At 44.1% G+C, this 25,177-nt stretch overlaps 1 protein-coding gene, 1 long non-coding RNA gene and 2 other non-coding genes across 4 annotated transcripts; 2 read left to right on the top strand and 2 right to left on the bottom strand.

Annotated features, from left to right (window-relative positions):
* The first annotated feature begins 520 nt into the window (after positions 1–520).
* Positions 521–10,159, top strand: LOC118215177 (E3 ubiquitin-protein ligase Siah1-like). The gene is made up of 3 exons (XM_035395658.1): positions 521–853; positions 7,013–7,069; positions 8,413–10,159. The coding sequence occupies exons 2-3, from the start codon at positions 7,060–7,062 to the stop codon at positions 9,261–9,263; spliced, it is 861 nt and encodes a 286-aa protein (XP_035251549.1). The 5' UTR covers positions 521–853; positions 7,013–7,059; the 3' UTR covers positions 9,264–10,159.
* Positions 10,160–11,118: 959 nt separating this feature from the next.
* Positions 11,119–11,201, top strand: trnal-cag. The gene has a single exon. It is a non-coding gene; the product is annotated as a tRNA-Leu (tRNA).
* A 4,827-nt stretch (positions 11,202–16,028) lies between these two features.
* LOC118215178 lies at positions 16,029–18,323 on the bottom strand. The gene is made up of 5 exons (XR_004762787.1): positions 17,896–18,323; positions 17,445–17,517; positions 16,999–17,114; positions 16,761–16,829; positions 16,029–16,597 (listed from the first exon to the last, which is right to left on the bottom strand). It is a non-coding gene; the product is annotated as an uncharacterized LOC118215178 (long non-coding RNA).
* Positions 18,324–20,773: 2,450 nt separating this feature from the next.
* On the bottom strand, positions 20,774–20,846 carry trnak-uuu. Its single transcript has one exon. It is a non-coding gene; the product is annotated as a tRNA-Lys (tRNA).
* Positions 20,847–25,177: the final 4,331 nt, after the last annotated feature.

Below are 25,177 nucleotides of genomic sequence, written 5' to 3'. Positions count from 1 at the left end.
GTGAGCAATTCACCTGCTCTCTGCTCCAGGTAGATAGGTGGAATGTGATAGACTGTATTGGGAACTGATAGAACATCTGCACTAGACTTATCTGGAGTCTTGCATCATGTGATGTCAACAAACTTCCCCCTTGCATTACATTATCACCAAACAGGGCGGCCCATCAGAAGGAATATCCTTTGTGTCCTTGTGAGTGAGAGAGTATGTGTTAAAGTTTGGTTGTCTTTGTTTATTTGAAAGAGAGAGAGAGTATGCTTCTTGAAAAACCATGCAGACTAGTAGCACAATGGGTTGCCAGACCGGATTGTAATCTGGATTTACGTCATGAAATTGTGGAGTGTCTGTTTCTTTTGTTAAAGTTCCATTTAACTGGTAAGAAGACGTGCTTTCTGTCTGTGCATATGTCTTGTGAATAGTGGCATATTGTAGGCTGGCTTAGAAGAAATCTAGCACGTTCACAGTTCAAATACCCGAGCGCGCGCGCCCCTTATTTTAAAGAACGCGCGCTCCAACAGAAAAGTATTTCAACAACAGTCAGCGCGCGAGCTCGAGACCGGCGTCAATGTGGAAACCGAGAAATAAAACCCGACTGCTTTCTAAGGGACAAAAATATTGGAATTTCTTGTGGATTATTTGACGTATTAACAGACAAACAAGAAAGATTTTTTTCTGTCTCAAGATTTAAGATCTTGTGGATTCAATATCATTGGAATACGTTACAAAAAACAATAGTTTTGCTTTGTATTTCTACAGCGAGGAGTAGCGTTAGCCTACATGCTAACTAGTACCTGCCCTGATAAACCGGGACCAGTTCTCCCAGGTGTCGTCAATCCTGGAAAAAGCTAAACGACAGGTAACGTTAAACACAAAACTGGAATGCAGTTATACACTTACTTAATCTGTCACTAACAGTGTGTGAGGTGATGTGAATGTTTGTAAAAGATAACCTTCTCAGCCCAAGTTTTGTGATTGTGTGCAGAAGAGGCTGGTGTCGATAGCACAGTGATAACATTGGTGTGACAAGGAGATCAGGTAGCTAAATGGCTATTGTGTTGAGCTAACGATAGAAGCATTAAAGGTTTGTGGTCCCGCTGGCTTTGGGTGCTGAATGCCAAGGATTAGCGTTATGCTGTGCAGTGATAGTGTGCTCAATTTAGCTGTTACTTGTTCTAGAAGCTAGTTGGTTGTAGCTTGTAGCGAACGGTTAGCGAGCTAGCTACATAGCCTAGCCACGGCTGAGGCGATCGCCTGTGTCAGTTGACCTGTGCCAGGGGAGGTCGAGGCCTAACTTGGCTACATGTCGAGCGTTAGCATCAGCCATCCGGCGACTGGACCGATTTCTTGGGTTAAAATGTTATGGTTGGCTTTGTTATACTGTGTTTTATGTTAAAGTCTGAATAATCCATTTAAACGAGCAAAATCGCGTCGAAAGAATGCAGCATTTAAACTCTGGCACTAACGTCACACTGGAGAGCTAGTCTAATTAACCAAAGATGGAATCGCGGTTTGAAAACATGCTGGTGGTATCGACAGCTGAATGTTACGTTCGTTTAGTAAGATCCGGAACGTTAGCTGAGAAGCTTAGCAAGCAGCCTGGTCGTGTGAGCAGGGTTCAATCTCTGTGCGTGATTCGTGATTCCGTTTACTTGAATGAACTTTAGCCAACAGATGGCTCGCTCTGTAAATCCCCGATCCCCCCCTCTTTACGGGGTGTTTTCACTTCTCCGTATTCGTTGCCAACATGGCGGAGGTCAGGTTACATCTCAGTCGATGTCCGAGGTTTAAGAATCTGCAGACCCAACTATAAATAACATCTGCTCCTGAACCGGGACAGAGGTGTGGTGCCGATCATATGTAGCAGTAAATTTCTGCTACCAGCCGACTGCTATGAGCGCGAATCGTTCAGTTTTATCATTCTGGCGCTTTGGAGAAACCCTGCCCCGTGAACGCATATTTAAGAATGAGGTGTGTGATGTGGCTTGTAACTTTGTTACCGCGGTGTTCATGGGATACAGTATTTGAACGTTCCTCTTTAACCGAATGACGCTCAGAGGCGCATGTGAAACTTTCGCACGCGTGCAAAACCAAGAAGAATTTGAACCGCAGTCAACCCGTGCAAATATGCACCACAAGCAATTAAAGATTGCTTAATAGAAATAAATAAAACGCCTGTTTTGTGAAGAAACATGCAGCCGAGTAAGCTTGGCAACGGAAGGTTTTTGTTTTCCATTTTCCGGAGATAAGAAAAAATTTGGAAAATGATATGATAATTGGCTTTAATATCAATTATCATATCATATCAATTATAATGATGGCATCAGTTATCCTATGGTGACTGAATGGCACATATGCTGTCACTTGTCGAAGACACAACGTGTGAATAACGGAATAATGGTATTTAATGTCACATTGTTTACATAACATCACAAAAATATGCTGCACACGGGCTTATCAATTTCCCCCTCCCCTGTAACCCCTATTCTTTGTATGCAGATAAACACTGACTCATTGTATTATGCAGTAATTCGTCTTCGGCTTCGCCTCCGGCAATTTTCCTCGGACACTGAAACTGCATGATGCCCATCCCCTCTGTCAGCGTCCCTAACAAGCAACTAACCAAAAAAGATATGATTATTTTGCTCTCGGAAGAAGAATTTTAACAAGCACACGTAACATTCCTGCGGAATGTAAATTTGATTTATTCGCCGAACCAGTTTATAATCGGTTTCTGCAGTAGCCTCAGGAAAAATGAAAATGTTCTTTGTTGTCAAAAGTTGGTTTTTTTTTTTTTTTTTTTTTTGGTTCAACAAGCATGTACTGAACATGTTAATGTCATATTGCCACTGTGTTACTGTCTTGAAATTCTCATGGTTTTATGGGAATTAAATGACTGAATTGATTATTTTACCCCCCCCCCCCCCCCTCCTAAGTGGAGTTTTAGGGCTAGATGTTTTTATGTGTTTGATTTCTCCTGAATCCTACCCATTATAGAGAAAGATGATATTTGCTTGTTCAGCCATAAGTAAGTTCCTTTTTAAGGACACTTCTCAGTCATATTTTGTACTTGCCTCAACTTCGTTTTCATGTTCGAAGCTGCTCATAGATGGTATAACTACTGACTTCGGAACGCTCTTGGAACACACATTCTATGCTTCCATTTGGCACCAGTTTTGTTGCGAAACCATTTTTTCCTAAGCAGGGTCGTCAGGATCACTTATGCGTGTGATTTGCCCGTGCGCAGGCTTTCCGTGTTGCGTCCGTCAAGCCCTCGACCTTTTCGACGAAACGAATTCCCTTTGTTTTATTGTCCGTAGTGAAACGGTGCCAGGTAGGCTTTCGTGCCTTCGTCTCGCCGCATGCAAATTGTATTTTAAACAGTTTTACGCTGTTCAGCATCCAGCTTCAAGTTCCGGCGCGTAGGGCCGCGTTGTCGCTAACCCGCTCGCGCCAGCGTCTCCTGATTAAATATTTGCGTGATTTTCTTGCCAAACTCACTCCGGTAATGCTCTCTCTCGCACAAGCCCTGTGTCCCTGTGGCTTGGGCCGTGGGGGACCGCGCAGGTCCGTCTTGAGCGCTCGCGCTCTCAGAACCAGTTCTGCCAGGCGTTCCAGTCTCTGGCCAACTCTGCACCCGTTTAGTATACTCAAATATTATCTTTGGCTTGGATCTCGAATGAGGGGAAAACTCCCATTGGCCAATCGGGCGGTGCTGTAGATCGTACAGAGTTTCGGAGGGTACGCCATTCCGATTCTTGCTCGGCTGTTTTAACATGTCTGTGAGCTGGACATTGGGGTTCACCAGTTTGAATCCCAGCAAGATTACATTACATTACAGGCATTTGGCAGACGCTCTTATCCAGAGCGACGTACAACAAAGTGTATAACCATAACCAGGAACAAGTATGACGAAAACCCTAGAGAGAAGTACGGGTCCAAGTTCAGGGAACAACCGCATAGTTCAACTTGGACCCTGAAGGTTAAACCGATTAACACTAACACAAACGAGAACGGCAACAATGCAGTCTATGGAAAAAATACAAGCAGTAGTTAAGACAGTTAATGCACCTAAGTCACCTACGAAACAGCTGCCTAGTTACAACCCTAAGCTTACAGTCATTTACAGGGGGGTAGGGAGGGATGGGGAGAGGTGCAGCCTGAAGAGGTGAGTCTTCAGTCGTCGCATGAAATGGGTCAGTGTCTCAGCTGTTCTGACCTCCAGGTGGTCTTTCCACCATCGTGGGGCCAGAACAGACAGGAGACGTGTTCTGGAAGTGCAGGTGCGAAGAGGGGGAGGTGCCAGGCGTCCTGAGGTAGCAGAACGGAAGGGTTCTGGCTGGCATGTAGGGTTTGAATATCTTGTGGAGGTATGCTGGGGCTGATCCCTTGACTGCCTGGTATGGTAGGACCAATGTTTTAAATTTGATGCGAGCTATAACAGGCAGCCAGTGGAGGGTAGTGAGCAGGGGAGTGACGTGGGAGTGTCTGGGGAGGTTGAAGACCAGACGAGCCGCAGCATTCTGAATAAGTTGCAGGGGTCTGGTGGCAGATGCCGGTAGGCCAGCCAGAAGAGAGTTGCAGTAGTCCAGGCGGGATAGAACCATTGCTTGGACCGGGAGCTGGGTTGAGTAGGTGGTGAGAGAGGGGCGGATTCTCCGGATGTTATACAGGGAAAAATCTGCATGCCCGGCTTACTGCTGCGATGTTCTTGGAGAGGGACTGCCTGTTGTCCATCACCACTCCGAGATTCTTGACTTAACTGTGGTGATGTCCTTGTCTGCGCCCCCTCGCTGTTTTTTCGGAAGCATTTCTTCCACTCAAGATAGCAAGTGTGTAATGTCTTTAGCAGCGTGGGGGGGAAAAAAGTCATTCATAACAAGTCCGGTTTTAGGTGTCAGATGTTGGCATAAAGCTTGAGTGTTGGGTCTGTTTTGTTCCTGCAGTTCTTAAAGCACATTTTATAATCAGTTTGAAGAATTGTGTGGTGCTGCTCTAGCAATCTGTGTTGGGTGCTTGGACAGATTCAAGCACGAGGGATGTAGTTTGTCCCTCGTTCATTTCCGTTTTTTATACATTCAAATGGTCTCCATCCATTACCTTTGCACGTCTCTATTCTGCGCAGTATTCTGACTGAAGAGCTGGTGTCACTTTTGATTCTCGACATACCATGCACTCTAATTTCCACAGTGAATTCTTATATAATGTAGCCTATGTTGTGCCAGTGCAAATGCCATCACCCCCAACACGCACCTCTCCTCTCTAGACCCTGTTCCTGAAGGCTCTTCTGCAATGCACGCAACCTCGCATTGGTGTTTTATACAACAAAGCCTGCTCTAGTGGGGTATGGGTTAGGTGGTGATATTTGTTTTTTTAATTATTTTTTTTATTATGCTTTTTAAGCATAGTAAGTCATCGCTGTCATGCAACCTATGCACTTTTACCCATCTTTTTTTTTTTTTTATTTAAAAAAAATTAACATCATACCTGACGCTGAAGTAAACACCCGGACTTCAGAGGCCGTGTGAAATGCTTCCGGGGAAAACGTTGCCACTGATATCCATCGGGGTGTTAAGACTGCCAATCAGCGGCCAAGGTCTTGCAGCCTCCGTGCGATTGACACAGGCACGTCACGCGACCACATAGAAGCTCTACAACTTTGCCGCTGATTGGCTGTCTTGTCAACACCCAATGGATATCGGTGATAGCTTTTTACATGGCCCTCAGAAGTTCAGAGGATTAATTCTGTATCAGCTATAATTCGGGGGAAAAAAAAGATGAAAAGAAAGGCAACACACTATCGTGGCGACGATCGTTGTTGCATTAAAAATATTCAATAAATATTGTTAAAATAGGCATCTCCCAGCCCTACTTTGGCCCTGTTCCCTTTAGGGCACCTCTCAAAGTAAAGGCCAATTCATGGTCCAGACGTAGCATACACGGACCGGACTCCGCTGGGGTCCACGCGGTCAAAATGACGAAATGGCGGACCTCAGCGTACGTCCGCGCGAAGCTCAATTTTTGTGACCGCGCGTACCTAGCGTACGCGTACCGGTGTCACAGAAATCATGGCTCGGCATGAAACTGTTTCACGTCGACATGCATTTCATGTGGCACCGGAAACGCGCGGTGATGCGGAATACACAAAACAGACATGGAGTTGACATTTGAAGAGAGACTGGCTGAAGAGATGAGAAGGTACAGGCACCTTATACGATTCATCCCAACGGGATCATAAAGATTTTCAGAAGAACAACAACTCGCGGAGAGAAATAAGCACAGCGCTGGGCAAGGACGAGGCCATGTTGTTTACAGTCTGTAACTTCCGGCAGAAAAGGAAAACGACGCGCAAAGATTGTGGGAAATGTAGGGCTTGAGTGAGTGGTGCCACCCAGCAAAGTTTTTAAAAATCTTGTTTTAAAAATAGATTCTTCTTTGAAATCGCACATTAACTCGATCCGTGAAGTATAATCACCATTCTTAGTTTTTATATGTGCAATGTTCAAATACTTTTGAACTTATTGATATCCCAATTAGAATTGTTCACTTGCAAACTGGGTGCTTCACTTATACCCAGACCAATCCAATCACTTCCAACTATACCAAAGACCAATCAGAATATTTCCTTTATACCCCGATCAGTCCAAAATACTTTGGTTACTCCCTGGACAAAACTAAATTCTCCACTTGCATCCAGACCAATCAGAATGCTGTACGTGTATCCAGACCAATCGGAATGCTTTGCTTACACCCAGTCCTTATGCCCAGTCAGAAAAGGTTGCTTCTATCTAGGCCAATCGGATTGCTTCACAGGTGAACAGGTAAAACGGATCCAAAGTGTGTAAGTAGCCAGGTCAAATGTGTGCCATTTTCCAGTGCTATTTTTAGTGCCCTCTGCTGGACCACTGCTGTAATGACATCTCAGCAAACGGTGAACTTGCATTAGGGAAAATGAAAACTGGCGTGTGTGTACACACTTGAACTTATCCAAGTGTTGTCCCTTTCATTTCTTTTTCAGGGTACACCATATTTCCAGAGAAGAGAGCCTCGATCGGAAATCATCTTATGGACGAAGGCAAGATATCCCAACTTCATTACTGTTTCATCACTGTGGAAAAGAGCTCATCCTATTCTCACTGTGTGGGGAAAAGCTGTGCTCATTCTGTTATCCATACTCTCATTCATGCTGTAAATTCACAACTGAACAACTTCCGAGGAACAAAGTCTGCACTCCGTTTAAGGTGTGGACGTGCAGACTGGCTAGTTCATAACATGAACACGAACTAGATTTCCAGTCCAGTAAGTGTGAAAATGCTTTGCATTTTCTGTACTCGGGTATAGACTCCCCTTACAATGTGAAGCTGTGTGCTAGAGCAAGTATTGCCTCTGTGAAAGTGAAAATGCACAAAATTCCAGATATACCAGGAGCTGTCTGACTCCTCAAAATTTAGGGCAGGAGGTCTCCATCAGTAGTAATGTTGATGAGACGTTTGGTACAAAACTTTCCCTGATAGACTACCCATCTTCCACTGTACCCATCTTCAGATTATACCTGGGCTAACTGCCACCACTCTGTGAATCATTTCACTTCAAATCCCCCCCCTTTCATGACACTCATGTTGCAAGTACCCCCATTCCAGCACTTTTTGTAATTTGTATTTGTCCTGATATTTTAGCTTTTTCATCTCCCTAGTTTGTCTTGGCATAAGTTAGAATAATGTCAACTGCGTGAACTGAACTGTGTCCTCTGTTATAAATAGCTGTACGAAATGAGTATCGTACCTTGTTGAACCTGTGTTTTGTAGTTGTCCAGTGACCATGATATGCACTTTTGTATGTCGCTTTGGATAAAAGCGTCTGCTAAATAAATGCGAGGGAGTGTGGTGGTTGTGATGGGGTGGCATTAGGGGATGCGATGGTTCCTCTGACCCTGCTCCCTAACGCCACCTCGCCATGCGATTTGCTGTAACTGTCCTCCTCACCGCATCAATTCAAAATGGCCTCTTCTGTCAGTGGGGGGGGGGGCGACGTAGCTCAGGAGGTAAGAGCGGTTGTCTGGCAGTCGGAGGGTTGCCGGTTCGATCCCTCGCCCTGGGCGCGTCGAAGTGTCCCTGAGCAAGACACCTGACCCCTAATTGCTCCCAACGAGCTGATTGGTACCTTGCATGGCAGCCTTTCGCCGTTGGTGTGTGAGTGTGTGTGTGTGTGTGTGTGAATGGGTGAATGAGAGGCACCCATTGTAAAGCGCTTTGGATAAAAGCGTTCTATAAAAATGCAGTCCATTTTACCTGTGTGGTTTTATGTCTATATAAAGTGTCTATATAAAGCTCTCCCTGTATTCTTTTCCCGTTGCTGTGATCGCCACGGTGCGTCTCCACGCCGCTGCCCCCCCCCCCCCTTCCCCCCCTCCCGGAGCAGAAATGAGTCGCCAGACCGCCGCAGCGCTGCCCGCCGGAGCCTCCAAGTGCGCCCCGTCCCAGCGGGGGCCGTCGCTCTCGGGCACCACGGCGTCCAACGGCGACCTGGCCAGCCTGTTCGAGTGCCCCGTCTGCTTCGACTACGTGCTGCCGCCCATCCTGCAGTGCCAGAGCGGCCACCTGGTCTGCGGCAGCTGCCGGCCCAAGCTGACGTGCTGCCCCACGTGCCGCGGGCCGCTGGGCTCCATCCGCAACCTGGCCATGGAGAAGGTGGCCAACTCGGTGCTCTTCCCGTGCAAGTACGCGCCGTCGGGCTGCGAGGCCACGCTGCCGCACGCCGACAAGGCCGAGCACGAGGAGCTGTGCGAGTTCCGGCCCTACTCCTGCCCCTGCCCCGGGGCGTCCTGCAAGTGGCAGGGCTCGCTGGACGCCGTCATGCCCCACCTGCTGCACCAGCACAAGTCCATCACCACGCTGCAGGGCGAGGACATCGTCTTCCTGGCCACCGACATCAACCTGCCGGGGGCGGTGGACTGGGTGATGATGCAGTCCTGCTTCGGCTTCCACTTCATGCTGGTGCTGGAGAAGCAGGAGAAGTACGACGGGCACCAGCAGTTCTTCGCCATCGTGCAGCTCATCGGCACGCGCAAGCAGGCCGAGAGCTTCGCCTACCGCCTGGAGCTCAACGGGCACCGGCGGCGGCTCACCTGGGAGGCCACGCCCCGCTCCATCCACGAGGGCATCGCCACCGCCATCATGAACAGCGACTGCCTGGTGTTCGACACGTCCATCGCCCAGCTCTTCGCCGAGAACGGCAACCTGGGCATCAACGTCACCATCTCCATGTGCTGAGGGGGGGGGGGGGGGGGGCGAGCTCTGCCGAAACGCAGGAAAAAAAAACATTAAATAAAAAGTTTTATTAAACAAGCTTTCCGAAATTTGACCCCCGCGGTTAAACTGTTTGCTGTCTAGTAACAACAGACCGAGGCCAATTCGCTTATAGGCTTTCAGGAACGGGCTGTCGGTGCCGTCGCCAAACGCAGTCAGCCGGCACATGGAACCAGACACTCGCTCTCGCGCTGGGAATACTCACGGCTACACTTTTTAAACGCTGGGCAATGCTGGAGCAGAGTGGAGCCGGGGGGGGGGGTGTAATGTTGGTTTGGAAGGGGTGGAGGAAATAATGGTTTAAAATTAAAAAAAGACAAAAAAAAATGAAAGGTTACCCGATTTTGGGGGGATAACATTTCAAAATGGCGTGGATTTTTATTTTTTTTTTTGTGGGGGGGGGTGGGGTGAGGCGACTTTCTCATTTCTAACCCCCTTCAGTGAAATCTTGGATGCTGGAACAGTCCAACAGTGTTTGCTGAAACCACTCTACGCCTGGGACGTTTATACAGATGTATTATTGTTATTAATAATAATATTATTGCTCATTTTTGTATGGAATTTTAAAGAAAAGCTAAGAAAGTTCTTGTAAAGTGTAAAGTTAAGTCTTGTTTCATCTTTGTTTTTTTTATCTCTGTTTTCTCTCTGAAAGAAGAGCGTTTCGATACTTAGTACGCTCTCCCTCTCCCCCCTCTCCCCCCTCTCCCCATCCCCTCACCAGTTTTTAACTTTTTTTAATTTTTTTTATTTCTCGTTTATTCTGGCATCTAATCTTTTTTTCATACCCTCCTGTCACCTCTATTGTGAATAGTCTGAAATCTTAAATTGTTAAATTAATAAAATCTTCTGAGGAACTTTTATTAAAGATTTTTGATTTCCAAGGGAGTCGCACATAAATGCATTTACTGCACACATTTGCATAAGTTGCAATCATTTTATGTGCAGTGTTATTATTTTTAACAAATTAGCTGTGTAGTGCAGCAACTGAAGCCATGGAACAGAAGAACAGGAGAGACTGGACCAATGGAGACATCAGCTATCTATTGCTTCAAATTCTCTCAGACATGGCAGGGATATTCTTCTTACTTTTTGGTATCCTAGCATTTCCAATCTGTTCCATTATAGCCTGACTTGGAGAGACCTTGCTTGTGATTTTTGTAGGTAAGTGGTTATATGACTGGTGATTTGTCCCTATGCTCAGTGTTTGGCTTGTTACAGCTACCATGCTTACAGCCTTTCTTGTAAAAAGTAGTAGCATGTGTATTAACGAGTTACATCGTCTGGGGAAAAGGCCATGTTGGCTGGCAATAAGGATGTAAGAACTGTAAGCGTTAGAAGAGATTCCTAGTTAATTGAGTTGCCCGTGAAGGCGCACACACACCCATAACGCGAGGCTGGTAAGGGTATCTGGTAGTAAGCGCTAATGGGGCAGCGTGAGGAATACCGGGGAGGGGTGTCTACGGCTAGGAGATACGAAAGAAAAGAACTACTGTTGAAGCATCCAAGCGCAATGCACTAGTTTTCGCTCCCATCTATTTTCGACGTACCGTTTACTTTAATAAAATGAAGTGCTCCGTGCTATCTCTAATCTGAAATCTTTCAAAAGAATAAATATTTATAAACAGTTGATATATTTTCACAAACCTTAATTGTAGCGAGTTAGTTAAGGATTGAGAGTCGCGCGCTACTGTTTTTTGACGCAGAGACGTGGTTATCATATTAAAATGTTTCTTTTCCACTCCCTGGAGGTGGAAACAGATTTAGTACTCACTACTATTTAGCAATAATAACAATTACAGTTGACGGTGATATGTGCTATGTCAGGATGGCCGAGCGGTCTAAGGCGCTGCGTTCAGGTCGCAGTCTCCTCTGGAGGCGTGGGTTCGAATCCCACTTCTGACAACCTCTTTTGATAGTGCCAAATTCGTTTTGTATGTCAGTACCAGAGACTGTAAAAAGGTCAGTACACAATGAACATGCTCTGAACAGACCGGAAACAAGTAGCATATAGCTAGTTAAAACACCCTGCATTCCTGAAATCAGTGTTAACCAACCCTCTTTCTGGAGATATACTGTCCTGTTGGTTTGAGTTTCTAATGAGTTGAGTCAGGTGTGCGAAATTAGGGTTGAAATGAATAGGGTAAGTTACCACTGTCTTACATAAACCTAGTGTAATGGCATTAGTTCACGGGTGCTCCTTGTTCGAGGATATTCTATGTTTTCGTTAATAGCTTGTCCTTTAAATGATGGCGTCCCGTGGAAGCCTTGAGTCTCTGTTATTCTTGGTAGTGAAATCCAATCAAATCCCCGTTCGCTATCAAGAATCTACCAGGAATTGAAAGGGATAGCCAATCAGGGCGCGTATGTCTACCAAAAAATTACCAAGAATTAACCAATCGCTTGGTCGAGTGTCTCGGGCTGAGAAACGCGCGAATCTTGAATGGGGTAAATCGTTGTTGTATTTTCCTGCGTCGGAAGGTAAATATAACCGCAAAATTCACTGAATGAAAGTGGGAAAAGTTACGACAAGCGAATTTACCTTTCCAGCTTGCTGGCTAGCTACTGATAAGTACGGCAACGTTACCAACTGTAAAGAAATATTAATTTTAACAACGTTTTAGCTTGCTAGTCACCTTAGTTAATACCTGTCAGCTTCAAACAAGGTAGCCAACTAACGTTCACCGGTTTAAATTACGGTAGACAACGTAATCTGGGGGAACTGTTCTTAATTTACATCAGACGCAACAAGGTAAATGTATTTATAACGTAATGTGTGTTTATTAATTTAGCTATTTTGTGCATTTAATTTCTTTGTCCTTTGTTGCTAAGTCCTTTGTTGCTGTCTGCAAATAATCTAGCAAACTGTAAGAATGTAAAATGTCCTAGAAATACACCCGGACATTTTATTTTTTAAATGTTTTTCTTGTCGTAAGAAACCCAGGGATGTATAAACTTTGATTATGATAATTGAGTCCTCCTTTATAATTTCTGTGAACAACTGTAGCAAAAAGCTAGAGAACGTTATAATAGCGTAAAGTAATATCAACACTGTGATAGTTGCAGTCATTGTGTGGCGATCTTGCCTGTGTGTAAACTAAATAATTGTTAGCTTGTTAGCGGTTAACTTGTCCCGCTCCGCGATCGTGTAAATACTCGTTATTTTGAATGTGTGTAGCCTGCTAGGAATCGCTTCCGTAGCGCTAGCAGCCCTCGGGTTTATGATTTTCCCCGTCATGTTTCTGTCATTAGTCAATTAGCCAATACTGTTGTTGTATTCCCTGCCTGTCTCTGTTTTGCGTGTCTCGTGCTGCTGTTTCCCGCTGTATGTAAATCCGACCTTTGTGTGATGTGCCGTTAAGGCTGTGTGATTGGTTAGTTTCCGTTGCGCCGGGGCAGCCAATCACGGCAAACGGGGTTTGACAAAATCAGGCTTCGCCCAGCTATGATGGTCAGTCTACGAATTACCGTTTTGAGGAGATGTCACAAATAAAGCGAAGCTCCCCGGGAGCGATTCGAAAACAGCCAAGCCAGTCTCCGTCTCTGCTTCCTCGCGAAAACGCCACAATATTATGTACTGGCCCTGCACAGTGTTGTGAAACAATGAAAACTATCATAGGTTGCAGATGCATTTATGTTCCATTTTTTGGCATATTAAAAGAAATGATCCCATCTAGTGTGTCCCCATCTATTATACCTTATTCGACCTGTGGTTTGTAGTTGTTCCAATGACCTTTGGTATGCAAAAAATAATCTGCTAATAATGTAATGTAATGTAGTGGCCTTAAAAAACATAGTTGACACAGTGACGGGTGATACAGATGAAAATGACTGATCAAGTGTGTAAGGGAAAATTGGTATCCTGCCAACCACGTCGGGGTCACCAAACTTTAAGGATTTAGAATTAGTCACGAGGAAAGCAAATTTATTTAGAGATGTATACGAGGAAGAAAGCCAAGTTTATCTGACTCCATTTACATGCAATATGTTTGTGTATGTGAATACGGGTTTGCATATACGTGCATTGATTGCGGTGCACTGAAATAGTGGGTGGCAAGGCTAGTACCGCGGAGAGCAAGACTATCTACTGCTGCCAGGCATTCATCTAATTGTTCATTGACATTAAGGCCTTCTATATAATGTTTTTGCGCCATGAAAAAGCGACTTTTACCTGAAAAATTATGTTTGTCCGGGTACAAAATCTAACGTATCCCAGGGAGCACATTTGGTTAGTGAAACTATCTAAACGACCCCTCTATTATTTATTTCAAATAACACTAGGACCAATCTGGACACTGAAAGTCAATAATTTTTTCTCACAAGAACAAATAGTCATAATAGGTGTATTTTATTCGTCTTATGACTGTCCATGGGTCGATTTCATGATTTATTGCGTCATTTGGTCATTTGGGCACAGTGCCAATATTTGTTCTGGACCAATGAGGTACAGCTTGCGTCACTTCCGGATTACTGCAGAGGACTGAGCTACAGTACAGGCTACAATCTGTGGTCACTGGGGTGGGAGGTGGCGTCTCTTGGCCTTGACATTGCGGCTCCGACCACGGTCCACCTGTGCGAAGTCAGAAAATGCAGGCATCCCATTTTGTAGTGGTTTCATTATAGCGTGTGCTATTTACAACTGCACTAGACGACCATAAAATAACCCTCCTCTGAAGTTTTGCAGTAGCCGAGTCATTTTTACTATTTCCTTTAGCCCACTTAACCAAATAATTAGTTGGCAGAAACCCTAACCGGCAAATATTCCATCTGTCAAACGTGTTTGACGGCTTGTCAGTCGTGTACATTCTGTAAATGTCTACATGGGCTATGCTGCACGAATGTGACAAAGCTAGAAGCTAGCAAGAAAATAATAATAATTAGAAATTCAGTGTACATTATTTTTGTCTTTATGCAACAGGTGGAAAACTTGCTCTTCAAAGTGCGTTGTCATATTTACACGCATGTAAATCAGTTATTAAAATACTTGGTAGATTTGTTAATCACCGCTGACAATGTTAATTTTTATTCGGTAAAAAGTGACTTGCGAACGATGGGTCAGCTAGCGTCACCCAGCAAGTAAACACCACAAACGGGGAAGGAGTAGTAGCAGTTAATGGCTCATTAACTGACTGTGGCGAAAACCTACGACGATAACTTGCTTGGTTAACAGCAGGTCTACCAGACAGTTATATGAAAATTAGCCTAGTCAAATCACCAGTAGTCTACACATCTCTGATTGATTGACCATCAGTGCAGTCGATGTTCTTCCCCTGTAGTTCATATTGCTAATGCGTGAGCTAACCACGGATAGCTTACCTAGCTCACTGGCAAGCTGATATGCTAGCTAAGCATATTCGTTTTGCCGAAAAACATAAATTGAAGATAACTGAACATAATTGTATTATTAATGTCATACATATAACGTGATTACATGACACAGTACAGTCACGGATGGAAATTAAACTCCGTAAACATTTGATCATATATTTTAAAACAACGGCAGACAGTCAGCTAGCCTCAAGTTCGTTCTGCAATCGTTCGTTCAGGTTGATGGGCTTTTCCGCACCGGACTGTCAATCACATTGTAAAAATCACAAGACCGCTTAACTCTATGGTTTTGGCTCCAAATCGAGAACATGGCCGCGCCCGCCATTGAGCTTCAAAACGTGTTTTACAGACCCACGGAGAGGCAATGGGTGACGTCACAGTAGCTTTGTCCATATTTTTTAGTCTCTGATTCGAACAGCTATCCCGGAGCAGCTGCACTTCAGGCTTGTGAACCTATAAATAGGCTATACCCAGGAGGTAACCCAATCACGGTTTTACCTCAGAACCGCATACAAGACACTGACTAGTTTATCCCAGGTATGTATTGCCCTATTACGTACGTGACCTTATTCTTTTATCTGTCTTAGATACTTTTCTATGGAGGCCCAAGGTGGTGGTCTTTCTATAATCCACACACTTATGTAGGCAATACATACCAGGGACAAACCTCCCCACACCTATTTATAACAGCTCAGTGTGCCTGTCCGTATAACATACAGTATGCCCAACCAGGTACCCATCTGATGGTGCCTGTGGGTGCTTTTATGATGTGAAAAAAGACACTGTCCTGATCATTTGTTTATTCTTCTTCCTGCAGGCCACAAGTGTTGGTTGCAAGAATTTCCCATAGCAATCTCCTGATTTACAGTGCTTGATCCAAAATAACACTGTGTTCTGACCACAGACTGTGGTTTTAACTCATGATGCACTAGTTTCAAATCAGCAATACAATGAAAATTTACTGATTGTGAATATTTCTGTGACCCAATGTGGAACCCTTTCCAGAATCAATGGGTTCATTTAAATAGCTTGTTCTTACTCCTTGCATCGCGATATGGATGTGACAAAACACATACAACTAGTGTGAAATAATACGATGCAAGCCCATAGTCCACCAGCAACAGTACCTGGCAGATGTGGCCAATCACTGACCCCGAATCTGCAAAAACCTTAAATCCTACTGAGGCTTCATACTGATCATTCCTCACTTGTTTCACGAAAATAAAACATGATGATTAAGCTAAGGGCAGCTTTAGAGAAATGACAGGGAATTTTAAATGGTACTAGCAGATAAAAACCCTGCTCTGTTCAGCTGTGTCAGGATGCTGACTCTGCAAAGGCAGAATCAGGAAGCAGTTGATGCCAAGTGGAGACTGTACTGGGGCAGGTCACTGGCAGGTGCCCCCACATAAAGGGAGGATGGGCAGTGACCTGTGAAATTAGGTCTCCATTATCTGGAAGTGCTGATAATACCAGGTCTAATTTGAATGTTGGTTAGATTATTTTTTATTTTGTTATTTATTGAAGAGATGGAAAAGGGGGATATGGAGATGGGTACAGTGTTGATGGTAAGAACATGACTTATAAGGAAGATGGTACCAGCAGCTGGTTTAGAGGGAAGATGGAATCAGAAGGTAGCTTAGAAGGAAGGCAGTATCAGAAGGTGGTTTAGAAGGAAGATAGTGTCAGAAGGTAGCTTAGAAGGAAGATAGTATCAGAAGGTAGCTTAGAAGGAAGATAGTATCAGAAGGTAGCTTAGAAGGAAGATAGTATCAGCAGCTGGTTTAGAGGGAAGATGGAATGTGGTTCTGAGGGAAGATGGAATTAGAAGGTCTGCAGCATCTAGTTGAAAGCGCTGATGATGGTCATGAGCTGGGGTGGTGTTCTGGCTAAGGGCCTGTGGCACGCTGCAACAAGATCTGCACAATCCGCTGCTATCTTGCCACCTGCTTGACTGTGTTTGTCAATTCCAGCTGAGAACAGAGTACCCCAAAACAACAGGAATTACCAACAGTTCCACTGCTACAAGTACACAATGAACCTACCCACACAACAGCAGCTGCCCATCTCAATCTCTGTATCATTACTGAAGTTGTGGCATAAGTGAACCTTCAGCCACACCATGCTGCTGCTCACCAGTCAAGCTTTTTTCAGACAGCGTACGTCATGGGTGATGGTTCCCATCTTTTGGACATCCTTACATCTCTAGAATATAACAACAAAACAAAAAGACAACATGACATTTAGCCACCAGGAACAAGTCTAAATTCAAATTAAATGGTCAGACAACGAGCTAAGCTGTTTTGTTTAATCTGCAGAACATTTTTGTTCTGACCAGCAGGATCAGATCGGGTCTTGGGAGAGCAGCACTTACCCCTCTGCTGCTGGTGGTGCGAGCCAGGACAGGTATGCGCGATTGGAAGGACCTCTTTTTGGAATGCTGGAACCCTGTGCTGAAGGGCGGGTTTTCCAGTGCGTGCATTTCCAGAGCTGTTCAAGAGAGAATGGCACAGTCCCACAGTAAGATAACACTGTGTCCAGGACCCCTATTCATACTGGTTGCAATTCCCATAAGCCCAGTCTATTCTGAAAGCAGTAGAGTGAACTGGAGCTCCAAATTTGCAGTCACGTGGTGTACAGAAGTGACTCCTGTGTGCATGATCAAAAGGATGAAGGATGTTGTACAGCAGGACAGAACAGGCAAGTCGGTCCATTCAGCAACACCCATTCTGATTGGCTCCTCTCTGGGACCGTCAGTAGCAGAAGCCATTTTCAATCTATTGACCAATCCGTGTGCAGCTACAGTAGGCAAGCTCTTACCCAAGCAGACCTTGTGGGCCTCTTCAGCATACTCTGAATGCCAGGATAGGGAATCCAGGCACTGCTCAGAGGCCTGAAAAAGAAGCAAAGTAATCAGAAGCATGAAGCATTGCTGCTCTGTTAAAAGTCAATTTAAATCAAGTCTACACAGCAGGAGAGCGTCACAGCAGATTTTTATGACAAACACTTCAGCCGATTAGTGAGCCAGCACACACACTTGACACCCCTGCTACAAACAAAAATATCACAACATTACCGTTACCCAACAGATGTTTTCTATTCCATAAAGGATTAGTGTCAATTTACTAATGAACTTTTTGCACACAAGTAGAACCATAGATATTATAATCTGCATGAGATACAACAATATTGCAATATGATATATTCTAATGGATGTTCAGAAACACGTTATTGACGAACACAGGAGCTGAACTGGTAGGGTCTCACTAACCTGCGAAACGTCATCCTGGGACACACTGCAGGTGAACATGGTCTCGTCCACCTGCGTGGCACAATCTGATGTGGTAATCTCCACTGTTTGGGTGGCTGCATCCCGAAAGCTGGTCTCCTTGACCGGTCTGGTCCCTGAGGAGAGATTTCTCTCAGCCCCAGACGACAGGGAGGACCTGTCTGGAATGAAAAGAAACAGAACAAGGCACTTTGTGACACACACTCACACTTCACCTTGCTTACACAACTATGAAACAGACACTTCTAGTCATCACAGCTAGTCTGGAGCTGTTCAAAGCTAGTCTGTAGCTGGCCAAAGCTGGTCAAATCCAATGAAGCAGGTAGAGTAAACTGATGGTCAAACTGGTTGACCAGCTGAAAGTATCAAAACGCATCAGTTTAAACCAGCGTGACCAGTTTAGGCTGGTTTACACTGGAATTTTCAGCAGCAATGTGTGTTTATGAAGTAGGAGGAAGCTTCTCAGGGAAAGACTGAAATAGCTTCTAAAGTCAATCTACTTGTGCACTGTGACGTGCCAGGGCAGACCAATAGTAAATTTACTACAGGGTGTAATGTGGCCCAGTCCATGTCCCTGAGTGACACCAAAATTACTTCATTCATACAAGATATTTTAACTTTTATCGATATTTCAGTTGCGACGCACATTTGTGAACTAGCTAGCTAACAGTTTTGTTTGGAAGTGCAAAATCAATGGCAAATTTGCCTACCTGGTGTAGTCTCACAGCCCACCCGATTTGATAATGACCTCCTTATTTGACTAAATTTACGATTTAGCCAAATCCAACATTTTGTTATTTTGAGCGGTTTGTTTGATGATCGCATATCTATTATGAGAAAAGTTTTAACCATTAAGAACATTCAGACAATCAATTCTAGTTGTATCTTGGCTTTCTCGGTGGCTATTTATAAAGACTTTTCCTCGATATTATTTGACGTAATAGAAGCAGAATTTTGTAGCCGATCTCAACTGAATTCCATTTTATTTGGCTTCCATAACATTCGTGAACTGGTTTCTCTTGTGACGTTAAATAAACATTCGAATTCTTGTGTTATTTTGCAACTTGCCTTTGACTGCTTATGCAGTCCCGACACTTCAGTCATAACCATACTGCCTTGGTCTGGTAAATATTTCTTTAGTACCACACAATAAGCGAACGCGAAAAGAAATACAGAAGCTACAGAAACTACGTGCAGCTCAGAAATCGTTCGGCGCTCAGTGATGTCACAAGTAATACGAGATAATAGCTGAAATAATAAGAAATAACAATAATAACAAAAACTAACAAGATATATTATCTTTTTTTATCAGGCAGACAAGTAGAAATGTAACGTAAACAACTGGTGACTGATGAACCACAGTGTTGGAGAGTACAGGTGTCATCTAAAATAATTTCCCCCCTCAGAAATAAATTCACCCCTGTCAACATTTAATGGGAACGTCTGTTTCAGTGAGCGCTGGACTGACAGCCGCTGTCTATTGGAGTCGCACAGCTGGAGTGAAAACCATGACTTGGCGCGCTTCTAGGAATTCATTTAGTAGAGTTTCGTGATATAAGTATAGAAACAAATTTCACCAACACGAAATACGCAATACCACTAAATTGCGTATTAAAATCGGACATAGCAGCAAGCACTTTCCTGCTTGGCTAAGAACAGCAAGCTAACTAGCTAGCTTAGTTCATCTTGGGCGGAATAAGCGGCTGCTGTAGCCAACGTTATTTTACTTACCTCGATGTGCTTCCTCAAATTTGATGGCATTTATTTCCCTGGGTTGTGGCAACCAAAGTAGATTATGATGTCAGAATGCAAAGGGAATGTCTGTTTCAGCGAGGGTTGGAGTGACAGCTGTTGTCTCTTCATTCTCCACCAATAACACATTATGGGTCTGGAAATAAGCAAAAGGATTTGTTGTCACATAACAAATCTAAGTTCAATAAGCATTCTCGCCCCGGGTCTCCAAAATCATTAGCTCTGGTTTAATTTCATATACGGATTGGCGGTTTTGGCTGCTACGTGCCCACGGTGTATTGCCTCTGGTCTGTCTTTCAGACATCGCGAGGGGTGAGTAGCCTACCAGTGGAAGCCCCTGATGGGGGAGCAGGAGGTGCTGCCACTGCTGTGGAAGCTGGTGCCATCCTCCAGCTACAGGGAACATGCAAGGCGCGCTCTGCAAGGCGCTGTACATTACATTAGCCTACACTACAGGCATTTAGCAGACACTCTTATCCAGAGTATCCATTTATACAGCTGGACATACACTAAAGTACCTTGCTCAAGGGTACAACAGCAGTGAACCAAACCTATGACCTTTCGGTTACAAGCCCAGTTCCTTGCCCACTGTGCCACACTGCCGCCATAGATAAACAACAATTCTACATTGGATTGCTGAAGCTCCGAAGCTTCCCATCCAGATGGGCTAGCGGCTGAGAGAGAACGCCACCTCCCAGCCCATGACCGTAATCAGCTCTTCCAACCAGATGCTGCACATTAGCGACGGACAGAGGAAAGCCTCCCAAAGCATTCTTGTATCTCATCCTTGCATATCTCCCTGCATCCACTGGTGGGTAGTACAAAGGGGCAAGGAAAAGATATAAGGAAGAGATGCAAAGAGTGAAAATAAGCAGTTGGAATGGCCCCATAAAAAATGGACAGGGATCCATATCGGGATGCAAGGAGTAAGAACAAGCTATTTAAACAAACCCATTCATTCTGGAGAGGGTTCCACACGGGGACACAGAAATATTCACAATCAGTAAATTTTCATTATATTGCTGATTTGAAACTAGTGCATCATGAGTTAAAAACACAGTCTATGGTCAGAACACTGTTATTTTGGATCAAGCGCTGTAAATTATTTCGCCCGAACAGGGACTTGAACCCTGGACCCTCAGATTAAAAGTCTGATGCTCTACCGACTGAGCTATCCGGGCTCTTGTTGCTGATTTGATTCATGGGATCAGGATTCTGATCCATATTGAAAGATGAATAACACATTCATAATCTATGATATTTGCCATTGGGGAGTTGCTTATGCATAACAATATGCTAATGTGGTGCAGGTCACAGTATACAACCATTGCTTTAGGCTTTGTGGTGCAACGGTAGCGCATCTGACTCCAGATCAGAAGGTTGCGTGTTCAAATCAGATCAGGGTCAGCTCTTTGTTTCCTGCTGTACCCTTCTTATTTGGAAAAAAATTGCAGTTTATGAAGGAACAGCAGGCTCTGAAAGAAACCAGTCATTTCTCCACTGTGACTTCAGGCCCAGGACTTAAAACACAATGGCTTCCACCCTTTCTTGCTGTTTCGTTCATTTGAGCCATAGGGCTTGTTACAAGGATGGTAGGTTGGCAGATTTTACAGTGACCTTCGGAGATGAGACTCAAACCTGTGCAATCCAATCAATCAAAGTGGGGTGTTTTATTTACGAAAGTGCCCCCAACTATTATACTAACATTTATATATATTTACAAAACAAAAGAATCAGCACATCAATTATACCCATTAAATTACACCCACCTACTGCCAGCCACCACTGAGAGCAAATTACCTGCTTATATACATTACACATTATCCAGACTATACCATTTCCACACAATATTCAATTATCTCAGAAGAAATGACAGTATATATTTTTACACATAAAAATCATTATACATACAGTATCCATTGCTACTTTATATCTAATAATCACATCTAATTGTGTATGAGAAAATATTACGAATGCACTTCATGGTCTCCCCCCATCTAAAATAGCTAACTCTTCTTGTCCAGGGCTTCCAATAAAATTGCACAGAATCCTGACATTCGGATCACGTCATTCCAGTTTGAACATGGAACAAACAAAATAAACGATTAGTAGCAACTCCTAACATTGCGTTTATTGAACATGGTATAATTAAATACATGTATTTAATCTTTGTAACCAGATGTTAGAAATATATTTACCTTGTTGCGCCTGATGTAAATTAAGAACAGTTCCTCAGATTAGATCGTCTACCGTAATTTAAACCGGTGAACGTTACCGGCTAACTTGTTTGAAGCTGACACTGACAGGTAGGGCCTATTAGCTAAGGCAACTAGCTAGCCAAAACATTGTTAAAATTAATATTTCTTTATACTTGGTAACGTTACCATACTTATCCGTAGCTAGCCAGCTAGCTGGCAAGGTAAATTCGCTTGTCGTAACTTTTTCCCACTTATGATTCAGTGAAATTTGCGGTTATATTTACCCCCCGACTCAGGAAAATAAAACGGCTATTTACCTCATTCAAGATCGCGCTTCTCTCAGCCCGAGACACTCGAGCAAGCGATTGGTTAATTCTTAGTAGACATACGCGCTCTGATTGGCCGCGTCTTCATTTCTTGGTAGCGATACGCGCCCTGATTGGCTAGTGCCTTAAATTCTTGGTAGATTGTTGGTAGGGGTTTGATTGGATCTCAGTCATTTGGCCCTGCGTTTTTTTATTTTGCCGTCATTCAAACTTTGTGTCACATCAAAGTGTCAAATACCTCAAATTGCCTCATGCAAGACATTTAACTGAATGTAAAAAATTGCTGGTGAATACCTACAGAATGCATATTCCTTACTAAATGTACAAGTTCTTGTATATTTGCTACTTGTAAAATAAATATTGTGACCTGTGAAATTAGGTCTCCATTATCTGGAAGTGCTGATAATACCAGGTCCAATTTGAATGTTGGTTAGATTATTTTTTATTTTGTTGAAGAGATGGAAAAGGGGGATATGGAGATGGGTACAGTGTTGATGGTAAGAACATGACTTATAAGGAAGATGGTACCAGCAGCTGGTTTAGAGGGAAGATGGAATCAGAAGGTAGCTTAGAAGGAAGACAGTATCAGAAGGTGGTTTAGAAGGAAGATAGTGTCAGAAGGTAGCTTAGAAGGAAGATAGTATCAGAAGGTAGCTTAGAAGGAAGATAGTATCAGAAGGTAGCTTAGAAGGAAGATAGTATCAGCAGCTGGTTTAGAGGGAAGATGGAATGTGGTTCTGAGGGAAGATGGAATTAGAAGGTCTGCAGCATCTAGTTGAAAGCGCTGATGATGGTCATGAGCTGGGGTGGTGTTCTGGCTAAGGGCCTGTGGCACGCTGCAACAAGGTTCCGCTGCTATCTTGCCACCTGCTTGACTGTTTTGTCCAATTCCAGCTGAGAACAGAGTACCCCAAAACAACAGGAATTACCAACAGTTCCACTGCTACAAGTACACAATGAACCTACCCACACAACAGCAGCTGCCCATCTCAGTCTCTGTATCATTACTGAGGTTGTGGCATAAGTGAACCTTCAGCCACACCATGCTGCTGCTCACCAGTCAAGCTTTTTTCAGACAGCGTACGTCATGGGTGATGGTTCCGATCTTTTGGACATCCTTACATCTCTAGAATATAACAACAAAACAAAAAGACAACATGACATTTAGCCACCAGGAACAAGTTTAAATTCAAATTAAATGGTCAGACAACGAGCTAAGCTGTTTTGTTTATTCTGCAGAACATTTTTGTTCTGACCAGCAGGATCAGATCGGGTCTTGGGAGAGCAGCACTTACCCCTCTGCTGCTGGTGGTGCGAGCCAGGACAGGTATGCGCGATCGGAAAGAGCTCTTCTTGGAAAGCTGGAACCCTGTGCTGAAGGGGGGGTTTTCCAGTGCGTGCATTTCCAGAGCTGTTCAAGAGAGAATGGCACAGTCCCACAGTAAGATAACACTGTGTCCAAAACCCCTATTCATACTGGTTGCAATTCCCCTAAGCCCAGTCCATTCTGAAAGCAGTAGAGTGAACTGGAGCTCCAAATTTGCAGTCACGTGGTGTACAGAAGTGACTCCTGTGTGCATGATCAAAAGGATGCAGGATGTTGTACAGCAGGACAGAACAGGCAAGTCGGTCCATTCAGCAACACCCATTCTGATTGGCTCCTCTCTGGGGCCGTCAGTAGCAGAAGCCATTTTCAATCTATTGACCAATCCGTGTGCAGCTACAGTAGGCAAGCTCTTACCCAAGCAGACCTTGTGGGCCTCTTCAGCATACTCTGAATGCCAGGATAGAGAATCCAGGCACTGCTCGGAGGCCTGAAAAAGAAGCAAAGTAATCAGGAGCATGAAGCATTGCTGCTCTGTTAAAAGTCCATTTAAATCTAGTCTACACAGCAGGAGTGCGTCAAAAAAGCAGATTTTTATGACAAACACTTCAGCCGATTAGTGAGCCAGCACACACACTTGACACCCCTGCTACAAACAAAAATATCACAACATTACCGTTACCCAACAGATGTTTTCTATTCCATAAAGGATTAGTGTCAATTTACTAATGAACTTTTTGCACACAAGTAGAACCATAGATATTATAATCTGCATGAGATACAACAATATTGCAATATGATATATTCTAATGGATGTTCATAAACACGTTACTGACGAACACAGGAGCTGACCTGGTAGGGTCTCACTAACCTGCGAAACGTCATCCTGGGACACACTGCAGGTGAACATGGTCTCGTCCACCTGCGTGGCACAATCTGATGTGGTAATCTCCACTGTTTGGGTGGCTGCATCCCGAAAGCTGGTCTCCTTGACCGGTCTGGTCCCTGAGGAGAGATTTCTCTCAGCCCCAGACGACAGGGAGGACCTGTCTGGAATGAAAAGAAACAGAACAAGGCACTTCGTGACACACACTCACACTTCACCTTGCTTACACAACTATGAAACAGACACTTCTAGTCATCACAGCTAGTCTGGAGCTGTTCAAAGCTAGTCTGTAGCTGGCCAAAGCTGGTCAAATCCAATGAAGCAGGTAGAGTACACTGATGGTCAAACTGGTTGACCAGCTGAAAGTATCAAAACGTATCACAGTTTAAACCAGCGTGACCAGTTTAGGCTGGTTTACACTGGAATTTTCAGCAGCAATGTGTGTTTATGAAGTAGGAGGAAGCTTCTCAGGGAAAGACTGAAATAGCTTCTAAAGTCAATCTACTTGTGCACTGTGACGTGCCAGGGCAGACCAATAGTAAATTTACTACAGGGTGTAATGTGGCCCAGTCCCTGAGTGACACCAAAATTACTTCATTCATACAAGATATTTTAACTTTTATCGATATTTCAGTTGCGACGCACATTTGTGAACTAGCTAACTAACAGTTTTGTTTGGAAGTGCAAAATCAATGGCAAATTTGCCTACCTGGTGTAGCCTCACAGCCCACCCGATTCGATAATGACCTCCTTATTTGACTAAATTTACGATTTAGCC

The sequence above is a fragment of the Anguilla anguilla genome, chromosome 16, assembly GCF_013347855.1.
Source record: "Anguilla anguilla isolate fAngAng1 chromosome 16, fAngAng1.pri, whole genome shotgun sequence".
In the NCBI taxonomy this organism is placed as follows: Eukaryota; Metazoa; Chordata; class Actinopteri; order Anguilliformes; family Anguillidae; genus Anguilla; species Anguilla anguilla.
Note: the sequence above shows the minus strand (reverse complement) of the source record. Positions and strands in the feature narration are given on the sequence as shown.